This window comes from Cebus imitator, unplaced genomic scaffold (genome assembly GCF_001604975.1).
Source record: "Cebus imitator isolate Cc_AM_T3 unplaced genomic scaffold, Cebus_imitator-1.0 Scaffold118, whole genome shotgun sequence".
Taxonomy (NCBI): domain Eukaryota; kingdom Metazoa; phylum Chordata; class Mammalia; order Primates; family Cebidae; genus Cebus; species Cebus imitator.
The window spans coordinates 949,838-963,304 of record NW_016107433.1 but is presented as its reverse complement, the minus strand read 5'-3'; the positions used below and the strand labels follow the sequence as shown (position 1 = coordinate 963,304).

Here is a 13,467-nt window from a genome sequence, read left to right as displayed (position 1 = left end):
CCTCCTGGGTTCAGGCAATTCTCCTGCCTCAGCCTCCTGAGTAGCTGGGATTACAGGCATGTGCCACCATGCCCAGCTAATTTTTTGTATTTTTAGTAGAGACGGGGTTTCACCATATTGACCAGGATGGTCTCGATCTCTTGACCTCGTGATCCACCCGCCTCGGCCTCCCAAAGTGCTGGGATTACAGGCTTGAGCCACCGTGCCCGGCTCTTTTTTTTTTTCAGAACACATTACTAAATTAGGTTGGCTCATTGGCTAATAATTTCATTTAGAATTTTTGCTTCTCTTTAAGAATAACTTTTCTTTTTGGTAGTTTTCTTACCCAGTTTTGGTAACAGAGTAGCTTCAAATAATAAAATTGATAAGCCTACCATTTAAAAATGCTCTGGGTACAGTTGTTTTTTCAAAGTTTGGTAGAATTTGCCTGTACTAACATGTGAAACTGGTATCTTTTTTTTTTTTTTTTTTTTTTTTTGAGACAGAGTTTCACTTTTATTGCCCACGCTGGAGTGCAATGGCGAAGATTTGGCTCACTGCAACCTCCATTTCCCAGGTTCAAGCAATCTCTTGCCTCAGCCTCCTGCGTAGCTGGGATTACAAGCATGCGCCACCATGCCAATTTTACATTTTTCAGTAGAGACAGGGTTTCTCCATGTTGGTCAGGCTGGTCTTGAACTCCCAACCTCAGGTGATCTATCCTCCTTGGCCTCCGAAAGTACTGGGATTATAGGTGTGAGCCACCACACGTGGCCAGAAACTGGTACTTTTTTTTTTGTTTTAGAAGGAGTCTTGCTCTGTTGCCCAGGCTGGAGTGCATTGGCATGATATTGGCTCACTGCAACCTCCACCTCCCAGATTCAGGCAATTCTCTGCCCTAACCTCCCGAGTAGCTGGGATTACAGGTGCCTGCCAACATGCCTGGCTATTTTTTTTGTATTTTTAGTAAAGACAGGATTTCACTATCTTGGCAAGGCTGGTCCTTGAACTCCTGAGTTTGTGATCCACCTGCCTTGGTCTCCCAAAGCGCTGGGATTACAGGTGTGAGCCACCGCACCCAGTCTGGTACTCTTTTTATCAGGTAAATCTTTCCTACTCATCATAAGCTTTTTGGGGGAGGGTGTTGTGTGGGACTGTCAAGAATTTACTAACATTTTTCGAACTTATCTTAAGTCAGTTTGGGTAGTTAGAGCCTTGTACTGAAATAAATCATGGTCTGCCTAAGAGATATACCAACAAAAAGCTCAACACTCACTTCTACACTGGCGTAATCACACATGGAACACTTGAATGGCTTCTCGTGGGTGTGTTTATAACGACGATGCCGAACCAATTCTCCACTGGTCACAAAGGCCATGTCACAGTCTGGGCACTTGTGAGGACGAGTACCTAGAGAAAAGATGGAATAACACGAAGAGCAAGATCAAGAGAACAGTTAATGACAGAGTTCAATGTGTGGCACAGAATTGTTGTGTGACTGGACCCTAGTCATCCCATCAACTGCACTGAGTTGAAAGTAGTTCCAAAAGCTTTGTGGGAGGCCCTCGATGAATTTATAATACTAACTCCAGGATATTAGAACACATGCCAAACATTTAGTTTCTCTTAATTACCCATCCAAATCTGCTGCCTTTGAATATAAAAACTTCCCTCTTCCTATTTTGTGAAAATCCTGGTCATTATGGATTAAAATAGAGACTAGGTTTGGTGGCTCACGCCTGTAATCCCAGAACTCTGGGGACCCAAGAGTTTGAAACCAGCCTGGGCAACATAGCAAGAGCCCATCTCTTTTAAAACACCACCACCAACAACAAAAAAAACCTTCAAGTACAGGTTAGAGAATTAATGAGTATTTGACTTGAGATCCTTTTGCAAAACAGATCTGTTCTATGACTATATAACAGAAGAGCCACTGGGCTGTCCATATTCTGAAATTTTCTTTTAAAAACACAAGCAGGCTGGGTGCAGTGGCTTACCCCAATAATGCCAGCACTTTGGGAGGCCAAAGCAGATGGATCACCTGAGGTGGGGAGTTGGAGACCAGCCTGACCAACATGGAGAAACACTATCTCCACTAAAAATATAAAATGAGATGGGTGTGGTGGCACATGCCTGTAATCCCAGCTACTCAGGAGGCTGAGGTAGAAGAATCGCTTGAACCCAGGAGGCGCAGGTTGTGGTGAGCTGAGATAGTGCCACTGCACTCCAGCCTGGGCAACAAAAGCGAAACTCCGTCTCTAAAATAAAACACAAGCATACAACTTGTTTTCTGTACATATCTGTCATGATAAGGGATTTCAGAGGCTTATCACAGGCTTTACATATTACTGCCTTTTATGTGATTTAAACAAATCATTTTCAAATATCTATGTCTAATATGCTGTGATCATTCTGAATGTCAATTCATCCAATATTTAAACATTTTTATGAATAATATACGCTATACATTTCTTGTTGTCTTTCTCTGAAGTAATCTTAGAGGCAAAACTGACAGCACAATGTAGTGCTAGTTTCACAGACTAGTGACCATCTGTAATTGTGGGCAGCAGGTAAGGGGTGACAGCAAAATAGTCCCAAACACTAAAACCAAAGGAAGGCTGCCTTTGAGAACAGAATTAGGAAGAACCACAATGTAATGAATGGAACCAGCCATCTGCAGAAATGATTCTCTTTGAGAATGAAGAAAATGCTGGAGAGAGGAAGAATGACTGGAGTACAATAAAAACTAAGCAATTCCAAGAAATGTTCGTTTGTTCATTCAATTTGCTTCTTTAGTACCACTAAGCATTCACAGTAAAGCACAGAATTCTTCCTGTGAAAAGTGTATATAGTCTGGTAATACAGATAAGTAAAATAATTAACAAGAGAATAAAAAGTAGAATCCAGTTTTCTTTTCTTTTTGAGACAGGGTCTTCCTCTGTTGCTCAGCTGGAGTGCAGTGATATGATCAAGGCACACTGTGGTGTTGATTTCCCAGACTCAAGTGATCCTTCTACTTCAGCTTTTCCGGTAGCTGAGACTACAGTTTTGTAACACCACACCAGGCTTTTTTATATTTTGTAGAGATGGGGTCTTGACATGTTGCCCAGTCTTGTTTGAAACTCCTGGGCTCAAGCAATCCTCCTGCCTCGGCCTCCCAAAATGCTGGGATTACAGGTGTGAGCCACCATGCCTGGTCTTCTTTTAGAACCAAGTAAGCTAAAAAATAAATGCCAGTGGCCTGGCACAGTGGTTCACACCTGTAATTCCTGGTGATCCAAGGCAGTTGGATCACGAGGTCGAGATTGAGACCATCTTGGCCAATGTGGTAAAACCCCGTCTCCACTAAAAATATAAAAATTACCTGGGTGTGGTGGTGGGTACCTGTAGTTCCAGCTACTTGGGAGGCTGAGGTAGGAGAATCACCTGAACCCAGGAGGCGGAGGTTGTAGTGAGTCGAGATCGCGCCACTGCACTCCGATCGGGCAACAGAGTGAGACTCTGTCTCAAAAAAAAATAACAATTAGGCTGGGCACAGTGGCTCACGCATGTAATCCCAGTACTTTGGGAGGCCAAGGTGAGGGGATCACCTGAGGTCAGGAGTTTAAGACCAGCCTGGCCAACATGGCGAGACCTCACCTCTTAAAAATAAATAAATAAAATAAATAAATAAATGCCGGTGTTTGCCTAGTACTATCCAGGGGAGAAAGAGGCCTGCCTCTGACAGACATAAGCATGGCAATCAGCAAAGAAGTGGTCACTGCTGTGGGGCAGGGATTTCCATGGCTGTATTACATGACCAGCTACATCCCTTCGCTCGAGGCCCTATCCTCTTTTTTTCCTTTTTTGACACGAAGTCTCTTGCTCTGTCACCCAGGCTGTAGTGCAGTGGCATGATTTTGGCTCACTACAATCTATGCCTTTCAGGCTGAAGCAATTCTCCTGCCTCAGCCTCCCAAGTAGCTGGGAATACAGGTACATGCCACCACACCTGGCTAATTTTTGTATTTCTAGTGGAGATGGGGTTTCACCATATTGGCCAGACTGGTCTCAAACTCCTGACCTCAAGTGATCCACCCACCTCAGCCTCCCAGGTGTGGAGATTACAGTTATGAGCCACCATGCCCAGCCATCAAGGCCCATCTTTACCAAGTCAGCTTTCAATTGCTACAGCATTTTTTTTTTTTGAAACAGAGTCTTGCTCTGTCGTCCAGGCTGGAGTGCAGTGGTGTGATCTCCAATCACTGCAACTTCTGCCTCCTGGATTCAAGTGATTCCTGTTTCAGCCTCCCGAGCAGCTGGGACTACAGGCATGTGCCACCACGCCCAGCTAATTCTTGTATTTTTAGTGAAGACAGGGTTTCGCCACATTGGCTAGGATAGTCTTGAACTCCTGACCTGAGGTGATCCACCCGCTTCAGCCTCTCAAAGTGCTGGGATTACGGACAAGAGCCACCACGTCTGGCCAATACACGATCTTAACAGAGGTAAAGGCGCCTCCTAGAATGCAATACAACTGCATCTGGAACATAAAAAGGTGTACTTCTCACCATAAAATGATACTCTTGGTGTATCATGCATCTGCTCTTGTGAGTTTTGTTGGTAGGGATCAGTCCTGCCAAATCTGCTGAGTAACCAAGACAAACTACACCTCTTATTTTCAAAGCTGGAGATTAGACAGAGAAAATCCACATCAAGGCACATCCATCTTGGGAAGTCCTGTTATGGGGCCATTTATTTATTTATTTATTTTGTAAGGCAGAGTCTTGCTCTGCCACCTAGGCTGGAGTGCAGTGGCACGATCCTGGCTTAATGCAACCTCTGCCTCCTGCATTCATGTGATTCTCCTGCCTTAGCCACCCAAGTAGCTGGTTTACAGGTGTGCACCACCACACCCGGCTGACTTTGGTATTGTTAGTAGAGAGGAGGTTTTGCCATTCTGGCCAGGCTGGTCTCAAACTCCTGTCCTCAAGTGATATACTCCCATTGGCCTCCCAAAGTGCTGGGATTACCTAGTTACTTTTATTTAGTCATATGCTCCATCCTAGTGTCTTCAAAGTACCAAATAAAGCATATTATCAAGTGTCTTGGGTAGAAATTGGGGAGAAGTTAGGAAGTTACTAAGTCACATTAGTGAAGAATGCACTCATGTACAGCATACTGTTTGTGATTAACACCTACTTGATCACGGTCATCGGACAACCAGCACAACAAATCTAAAACAAAAGTTGTCATTTGAAATTTTTTTCTTTTTTAAAATTTTTTATTTTTTAAAGAGACGGGGCCTCGCTATGTTGCCCAGGCTGGAATGCAGTGGCTATACACAGGTACGATCCCACTACTGATCAGCACAAGAGTTTGACCTGCTCCGTTTCTGACCTGGGCCAGTTCACCACTCCTTACGCAACCTGGTGGTCCCTCGCTCCTGGGAGGGCACCATGTTAATGCCAAACTTAGACATGATCGGCATAGCACACTACAGCCCACAACTTGTCAAGCAATCCTCCCACCTCAGCCTCCCGAGTAGCTGGGACTACGGGCACGTGCCACAGTGCCCAGCATCATTAGAAATTTTTAAAAGCCTAAAAAACAAAAACAGGAGTTGTGATATAAAATGAAATATAGAATATGGATAGAAGAAAGTTATTCTGCATGAAAAATCATGTGAGAACACTTGTAGCCAAGTACCGACACTGAGATAAACGGCCCAGAAGAGCTTAAAGAGAGGTTTAGTACACAGAGTCCCTACACTTTAGAGACCTCTTGGAACCTGGCCACAGCCACCATAAGGCTAGTATCAGAATAACTGAACGGTGAAGTATGTAAGGTGCTCAAACAAATGTGTGAATTGTCACAATAACGCCTTAAGTTTTCCATTCTGAAATTACTTATCTTCCTTGATGTGAAACAACCAGAAACAAAAAACGTCTTTTTATTTTGTTTTTGAGACGGAGTCTCACTCTGTCGCCCAGGCTGGAGTGTAGTGGCGCAATCTTGGCTCACTGCAACACCTGCCTCCTGGGTTTCAAACGATTCTCCTGCCTTAGCCTCCTGAGTAGCTGGGATTACAGGCACCCGCCACCACACCTGACTAATGTTATGTGTTTCTAGTAGACAGATGGGGTTTTGCCATGTTGGCCAGGCTGGTCTCCAACTTCTGGTCTCAAGTGATCCGCCTGCCTTAGCCTCTCAAAGTGCTGGGATGACAGGCATCAGTCACTGTGCCTGGCCTTTTTTATTTTTATTTATTTTTTTAAAATAAAGGTAGGATGTCACTTCTATTTCTTTTTTTGTTTTTTAAAAGACAGGATTTCACCTGGCTGGTCTCGAACTCCTCAGGTGATCTACCTGCCTCGGCCTCCCAAAGTGCTGGGATTACAGGTGTGAGCCACCGTGCCAGGCAGTCACTTCTATTTCTAATATTCTTCCTCATATTGCTTGAGACATTTTTAAAGAAATAGGGTGTTGTTACTTTTCATTAAATTTTCTTTACATTTGTCTATAATAACTAAGTCCAAGAGCTTACAATAAAATCAAGATTACAAAAAGGACATCATAAAAAATTATAAAAACTTCCTTTAAATTGTCGCTAGAGTCAGCTTGAATGATACTAAAAAGCCAAGTCTGAACATTTGCTGTTGTAGTCCCCAACATTCTCATCCAGCAGCACCTGTGTGTGTGTTAAGGTGATTCCTCAGGAGGGTGACTGTTCTGAATGCCCTGCCGCAGAGATGGCACTTGTGTGGTCTCTCATCAGTGTGGCTTTTCATGTGACGATCCAAATTTGAACGCCGTGGACACGTGTAACTGCAAAGCTCACACTGGAATGTCTTCTTTACACCTACATGCAAAATAAAACACTTATTTGCTGCAGTGTTTCAAAGTGTTAAGATTAATCCTTATCTTAAATTTCTACAAATATATTTTATTAGTTTTTAATAACAAAACCAATATAAGTTATATTAAGTCATAATTCTCATGTTACTAATACATTTACTTCTTCTTTAGAATTAAAAGAAGAGCACTCAATCTGGAAAAAACTTCTTTTAGACTGGTTTTAAAAAGTGGTACCCACATAACAACCTTTTACAAATATGGTTAATATAAAACAATGTGCATGTGCACTATGCTTATCCCAAAATGGTTTTATAAAACCACTGTGATAAACTTGTTTTACCTTTCTTTTTAATTTTTGTTGGCTTTGGAGGCTTCATATTACCAACCACTTTCTCTGCATTAACCTCTGATAGCAGACCCTCCTGCTGTTCTTCCTCAAAATCATAGACAGACACATCCACATCTTTGCCCTCCTCTGTGTAACGCAGTTTGCTCTTTTTGGTTTTCTTTGTTTTTTTGGCTGGTGGCTGATAGTCTGGGTCTTTTTGCCAACTAGGATCTTCCTGGGGTGGAAGTTCCCCTTGTTCTAGTGTCTCCACCTCTCCATTGGCCCCCACTTTAACCACCTGAAAACCTTCAGGCAAGGGTAGGGTGTGGCATATCATGGGTTCACTTTCCGCAAGGCCCTCTTTAGACACTTCATTCTCATAAGCCCCCTGGAGTTCTTCTACTGAAGTAGTAGCAACAGGTACAGTCACAGGAACAGGTACTTGAACAAGCTGAAGCTCTCCTATGTTTATGGGCTGTTCCTCCATATTTACAACCTGTAAAGTTATAATCTGGGTATCGTCCACAGCAGCCTCTGCTTCTGGAGCCACTGTACCCTCCATTACTTCAGTCTTCATCTGAAGAAGGGTGGGGTCCAGCTGTTCCATCATTACCATCTGTACACTGCTGTTGACATCCTGGACCACCTCACCCCCATCCGTCTGGTTCTGGGGTAGGTGGCAGGCATCTTCTTCCTGGCCCCCTTCCCGGCGTCTCTGGTAAGTCTTTCTCTCTTTTCCTTTAATAAAAGTTTCGGACTCCTCCACAATGGCTTCGACCGCCTCACCTTCCATTTCCCCTTCCTTTATTAAGGGAGAATACAGATTGTTATGTAAAGCAAAGCACGTCTAAATAAAAACATACATTTTAAAACAAAAAGACCATGGTGAATGAATCAGGCATCAACGGTTAATATTAAAAAAGACACAACAAACATTATGTGCCTCTTGATGGAAGAAAAAACCACTACCTATAAAGCAATCTTGTCAAACAAACCCAAAACCTCTGAAACCAATCAAGTCTCTAGCTCCAACCCCAATTAACAGAAAATTGGTGACTGAGGGTGTTAAATTACAGTACAGGGATTAAGTCAGTGATATCCATACTGAGGGAAACACTGCAAGATTATACTCAGTTTCTTCTGCAAATCAATAACCAGAAGAATGTAAGGGAAGATTGGAGGCAGAACCACTAGATCACTGGTTCTCAGCCTGGGGTGACTTGCCTCTAGGAACATCTGGCTAAGACATTTTTGGTTGTTCCTACTGGGCTGGGATGTACTACTGATATCTAGTGGGTGGAGGCTAGAAATGCTATTAAGCATCCACCAAGGCACAGGTCAGTTCTCCACCACAAAGAACTATCAGGCTCAAGATGTCAAGAGCACTGCAGATGAGAAACTCTGATGTAGAGAAAAGAGTCTTAAGAGACAGTAATCAATCACAATGAATGAATCCTGATTCAAACCAATAAATGGTGAAAAAAAATGTGACACAAGACAATTAGAAATTTCAACTGGATATCCGATGATATTAAAGAATCACTAACAAAACTAGTTTAAATCTTACACATGTAGAGGGGAAGACATTGGTCAAATGACATAAAATTTCAGTCAGTGGGCATAAGTTCAAGAGATCTGTTGTATAACATCATGATTATAGTTAATAATAACGTATGCCTGAAGATAATTGAAAGTTGATTTTTAAGTGTTCTCATCACAAAAAATGACACCGATGTGAGATAATGCACATGTGAATTAGCTTAATTTTCTGCAAAGATTGGGTCTTGCCATGTTTCTAGGCAGGCCTTGAACGCCTGGGCTCAAGCAATCCTCCCACCTAGGCCTCCCAAAGTGCTGGAATTACACGTGTGAGCCACCGTGCCTGGCCCTGCCAATGTTTTATAAAAAGCTTTATTAAGGTAGACAGGCACGGTGGCTCATGCCAGTAATCCCAGCACTTTGGAAGGCCAAGGCAGACGGATCAGCTAAGGTTGGGAGTTCGAGACCAGCCTGACCAACATGGAAAAACCCTCTTTCTACTAAAAATGCCAAATTAGCTAGGCATGGTGACACATGCTTGTAATCCCAGCTACTTGGGACGCTGGGGCAGAAGAATCACTTGAACCCAGGAGGCAGAGGTTGTGGTGAGCCAACATCAAGCTATTGCACTGCAGCCTGGGCAACAAGAGCAAAACTCCATCTCAAAAAAATAAATAAATAAAGCTTTATTAAGGTATAATTGACATACAAAAAGCTTACATGTATTTAATGTATACATTTTGATGAATTTGGACATATGCATATATCTGTGACACTATTAATATGAAGTACTAAACGTACCTCCAAAATTTCCTTGCATTTTTGTTTTTGGCGATAAGAACATTTATCACGAGATCCATCCTCAATATAATTCAAAGTGCACAATACCATAAGATTAACATAGGAACTATGTTGTGTAGCAGATCTCTAAAACTTATTCATCTTGCATAACTGGAACTTTATACCTACTGAGTAGCAGTTCCCCATTTTCCCCTCTCTGTCAAAGTTTTTTGAAGCCAAACTCAGAACTTAGATTTAGACTGCAATGGCCCTGCTTGTAGACACCACACAAAACTGCCCCATGTCATACCATCAACTTGGTATCTCTCCCCACAGCCCCCCAATGAGATCATGAATTTCCTGAGGATAAGAATCACATCTAACAAGTGCATTTTACTCTTTAGTACTGTGCCCAGGTTGGTAAGTACTCAATTAACACCAACCAAACTGAATAAACAATAGAAAACAGAAAACAAATCAGCCAATTCATAGTTTTTGGCTCTTAAAGTTTGTGAATGGGCCAGGCACAGCGGCTCATGCCTGTAATCCCAGCACTTTGGGAGGTCACGGCTGGTGGATCAGTTGAGGTCAGGAGTTCAAGACAAGCCTGGCTTACATGGCGAAACCCCATCTCTAATAAAAATACAAAAATTAGCCAGGCATGGTGGTACACACCTGTAATCCCAGCTACTTGAGAGGCAGAGGCATGAGAATAGCTTGAACCCTGGAGGTAAGAGGTCATAGTAAGCTGAGAACATGCCTGTGCATTCCAGCCTGCGCAAGAGTGAGACTCTGTCTCAAAAACAAAAAACAAACAAAAATCTTGTGAATGACATTACCTAAATAAGAGCAAAGTAAAGGCTGGGCATGTTGGCTCATGCCCGTAATACCAGCACTTTGGGAGGCTAAGGCAAGTGCATCACCTGAGGTCAGGAGTTGGAGACCATCCTGGCTAACATGGTAGAATCCCATATCTTAAAAAAAAAAAGAAAAAGGAAAAAAAAGAGTAAAATAGGTCAGGCCAGGCAGCATAGCAGCTCATGCCTGGAATCCCAGCACTTTGGGAGGCTGAGGATGGTGGATCACTTGAGGTCAAAAGTTCAAGACCAGCCTGGCCAACATCGTGAAACCCCATTTCTACTTTAATACAAAAGTTAGCTCAGTATGGTGATGGTCGCCTGTAATCCCAGCCAGTGCACCCCAGCCTGGGCTACAGAGCGAGACTTCATCTCTAAATAAGTAAGTAAATAAAGATAAAAATACAAAAATTAGCCAGTGTGGTAACACATGCCTGTAAATCCCAGCTACTTGGGAGGTTGAGGCAGAATTACTTGAACTGGGGAGGGGGAGGTTACAGTGAGCCAAGATTGTGCCACTGCACTGCAGCCAGAGTGACAGAGTGACACTTCATCTAAAAAAAAAAAAAAAAAAGTAAAACAGTTGTGAACAATCATCTACTTCAAGGCAATGAACTGATCTAACAAAACTCACAAGTGCATACAAACTTAGGTTACTTCAAAATTAAAATTTAGGCCAGGTGCAGTGGCTCACACCTATAATCTCAGCATTTTGGGAGGCTGAGGCAGGAGGAATCACTTGAAATCAGGAGAGCCAGACAAGCCTGGCCAACACGGTGAAACCCTGTCTCTACTAAAAATACAAAAATTAGCCAGGTGGGGTGGCACACGCCTGTAATCCCAGCTACTCGGGAGGCTGAGGCAGAACTGCTTGAACCTGAGAGGTGGAAGTTGCAGTTAATCGAGATCAGGCCACTATACTTCCTCCAACCAGAGCCGCAGAGCAAGCCTCTGTATCAAATAATAATATTAAAAATAAAATTTATAGCTAGGTGTGGTGGAATGTGCCTGTAATCCCAGCTACTTGGAAGGCTGAGGCATGAGACTCGATTGAACTGGGGAGGCAGAGATTGCAGTGAGCAGAGTGCCACTGCACTCCAGTCTGCAGCGTGGGTGACAGAGTGAAACTGTGTCTCAAAGGAAAAAAAAAAAAAAAAAGTTTTGTATTTTTGGCCAAGAATACAGCTCAAACAAAGCTTTTGCTACTTCTATTAGAGACACTCTTCTCCAATTCTGTCCAGACATCTTAACATTGTATCCATGTTAGCAGTCAGAAAAGACTCCTTATGCCAGGACCCCCTGTGAGGCAGTATAAGAACTACGGAGAGATGGGCAAGGCCTGGTCCTATATTATAGGAGTTACTCTCTAACATAAAGGACAAAATAGGTAGTACAATGGTTAAAGGTAAAATTAGGTAGGTTTGGAGAAGGATAACATAACCAGGTGTGATAGAAAAATGCTTCATAAATGTGGAATTTGAATGGAACCCTGAAACATGAACAGGACATTTAAAGGCAGAGTTTGGCAGTATGGGGGCAGAGGGTATATTCTGCAGGGGAAGAGTTTGGATTTTTGGGTAGAATAAATACATGTGGGAATTAATTATGAGTAAGAAAAAGAACCGGCTTAAAGCACAGGACAGGGCCGGGCGCGGCGGCTCAGCCTGTAATCCCAGCACTTTGGGAGGCCGAGGCGGGTGGGTCACGAGGTCAAGAGATCGAGACCATCCTGGTCAACATGGTGAAACCCCGTCTCTACTAAAAATACAAAAAATTAGCTGGGCGTGGTGGCGTGTGCCTGTAATCCCAGCTACTCAGGAGGCTGAGGCAGGAGAATTGCCTGAACCCAGGAGGTGGAGGTTGCGGTGAGCCGAGATCGCGCCATTGCACTCCAGCCTGGGTAACAAGAGCGAAACTCCGTCTCAAAAAAATAAAAAATAAAAAAAAAGCACAGGACAGAGGAGAGGGTAGTAAAACAAGCAAAAGATGTGCTGGTTGCCCCCAAAGTTTGGACTGTCTTGAATAAAATACAAAGAACCATACCTCAGACGCTGGCAATGGAAAACCACTTATGCTTTCTGGACAGAGAAGTAAAGATTCATTCATTTCACAAAGAACAGGACTTAATTTCCTCAAAAACGGTGTTTTGCAAAAAATGTATGTTGCAATTACCACCGCTTTTTGGCTCACAAGGCCCCTCAATACCTGACCCTATGATAACCTATTTGGATTAATGTCTTGCCCTCTAGCACTTTCCCCTTCAGTCAAGCTGTTTGTCTTTTTATCTGGATACAGTTCCCACTATCATCTCCCTATTTTTACTCTGTACTTTATGTCTAATCCACTCCTTTCAGCACCAGGTTATCCTTGGCACAACAAAGGTTTCTGAGGTTCTTGTGGCCATTATTTTGCTCCGAATGTGTTTCTGATAAAATAAGGACAGTTTAGCACTTAAAATTTTCTCAAAATGGGCTGGGCACAGTGGCTCACGCCTGTCGTTCCAACACTTTGGGAGGCCGAGGCAGGCGGATCACGAGGTCAAGAGATAGAGACCATCCTGGCCAACATGATGAAACCACGATTCTACTAAAAATACAAAAATTAGCTGGGCAAAGTGGCACATGCCTGTAGTCCCAGGTACTCGGGAGGCTGAGGCAGGAGAATTGCTTTAACAGGGGAGGTGGAGGTCACAGTGAGCCAAGATCGTGCCACTACACTCCAGTCTGGGCGACAGAGCAAGACTCTCCCCCCAAAAAAAAAAAAAAAAAAAAAAAAAAAAAAATCTCAAAATGATCTATTTTCCCAGTTGGGTGTGAAAGCTCTTTGAGGGCAAAAGCCAGGCTTAAAGCAACGTACATTTCTGGACTGATTCAGCAAACCCCACCATCTGCCTGGAACAAAAACAAGGCTCATGGAAAACTCCTGAGGTTGTTGGGTTGACAGTTTGGTTTATTCTGCCATTACCTTCTTTCATTAGTCCCTTGTTCTTAACAACCAAGAGAAAAATACTACAACATCCAATGCAAAGGCCTCTTACTATGCTGTTCCATGACAATGGGGACAAGTGTAACAAAATGTTACCACAGAAGGTGAGGATTAAAGAACATCTGCAGAATGCTTTATAACTTGCCTAAAAATTAAAAATGT

The 13,467-nt window shown here is 43.0% G+C and overlaps 1 protein-coding gene across 1 annotated transcript in view; it reads right to left on the bottom strand.

Annotated features, from left to right (window-relative positions):
• Window positions 1-13,467, bottom strand: part of CTCF (CCCTC-binding factor) — a 67,936-nt gene that overhangs the window by 13,407 nt on the left and 41,062 nt on the right. Inside the window, exons 3-5 of the mRNA XM_017539392.2 lie at window positions 7,157-7,946; window positions 6,650-6,820; window positions 1,256-1,389 (exon numbers count right to left, since the gene is read on the bottom strand). Coding sequence (XP_017394881.1) covers window positions 1,256-1,389; window positions 6,650-6,820; window positions 7,157-7,937 — 1,086 coding nt within the window. The 5' untranslated portion in view covers window positions 7,938-7,946. The remainder of the gene's footprint in view (window positions 1-1,255; window positions 1,390-6,649; window positions 6,821-7,156; window positions 7,947-13,467) is intronic.